This window comes from Plasmodium reichenowi, chromosome 12 (genome assembly GCF_001601855.1).
Source record: "Plasmodium reichenowi strain SY57 chromosome 12, whole genome shotgun sequence".
NCBI lineage: Eukaryota > Apicomplexa > Aconoidasida > Haemosporida > Plasmodiidae > Plasmodium > Plasmodium reichenowi.
This window is the reverse complement of record NC_033657.1, coordinates 1,866,621-1,867,719: the sequence shown is the minus strand read 5'-3', so window position 1 is coordinate 1,867,719 and position 1,099 is coordinate 1,866,621. Positions and strand designations below refer to the sequence as shown.

Below are 1,099 nucleotides of genomic sequence, written 5' to 3'. Positions count from 1 at the left end.
ATCACAAGACCCCTTCAACAAATAAATAAATATATATATATATATATATATGTTTATATTTATATTTATATTATTGTGATTTTCTTTTTTTCTAACCCATTTTTTTTCGCCATAAGAAAATTTCCTGCTTTTTGAAATAACGCCTTTCTTCCTCATCAACAATTATGAGGTTAATATAATATTTGACCGAGAATTTATTTTGAATATTCTTATAAGTGGGAGTTAGGTCGAAACCACTTAGATATAATCTCACAGGAATACACTCCGATTTGATTGGAGATCCGTCCATTATTTCAAATTTTGACAAGGTTACAGTTTCTGTAGTATAATTTTTGCCTACACCTGATGTTTCCATTTTTATGATATCTAATTCCATGTGTTTAATTTTAATTCTTACTAGAAGAAAATAAACTTTTCCAACAACTACATCTTTTAAGTGATATTTTGATTTATCATATTCAAATTCGATATGTAGACAATCTTCTATGCCTACTTCCATTTTAATGGTATTATTAATTTCAGGTGGTATACATAAATTCTGAACAATGAAATCAATTTCTTTTTGTATATTACCAGAATATCCTTTAATTATATTTAATCTAACAAAATATCTTAGTTGAACATTGGTACCAAAATAAGATTCATGTTGTTTATCGACAGCTGAAAATTTCCATTTGAATTGTTTGCTTTCTACTAAAAATCCCGGAGGTTCAAGATCTTTTGATATAGAAAAAAAATCATAAGAATTGGCTTTATCATTTAATATATTTATTTGTCCAATTAGTTCTAATTTTATACCATAGTGTTCAAATTTTTTTCCTGGCTTTAAACTTATTGTTGCTGTTCCGTTAATATCTTCTCCGTCTGAAAATATTGGGCACTTTTCTCCCTTCTTATCTTTTCTTAGAAAGGCGAATTTTTTATTATCATCTGCATCAATTTTTAAATCTATGGAGCACACGCTCCCAAAAATTGTCGATAGCTGCAATAAAAAAAAAAAAAAAAAAAAAAAAAAAAAAAAAAAAAATATATAAATATAAATTTTTAATTAATAAAATAATATACATTCTTTTTTTATTTATTTTTTTTTTTTTTTTTA

The 1,099-nt window shown here is 24.8% G+C and overlaps 1 protein-coding gene across 1 annotated transcript in view; it reads right to left on the bottom strand.

Annotated features, from left to right (window-relative positions):
• Positions 1 to 91: 91 nt before the first annotated feature.
• Positions 92 to 1,099, bottom strand: part of PRSY57_1249700 (vacuolar protein sorting-associated protein 26, putative) — a gene marked incomplete at both ends in the record, with an annotated part of 1,211 nt that continues 203 nt past the window's right edge. The window contains one exon of the mRNA XM_020115122.1: positions 92 to 982. Coding sequence (XP_019970275.1) covers positions 92 to 982 — 891 coding nt within the window.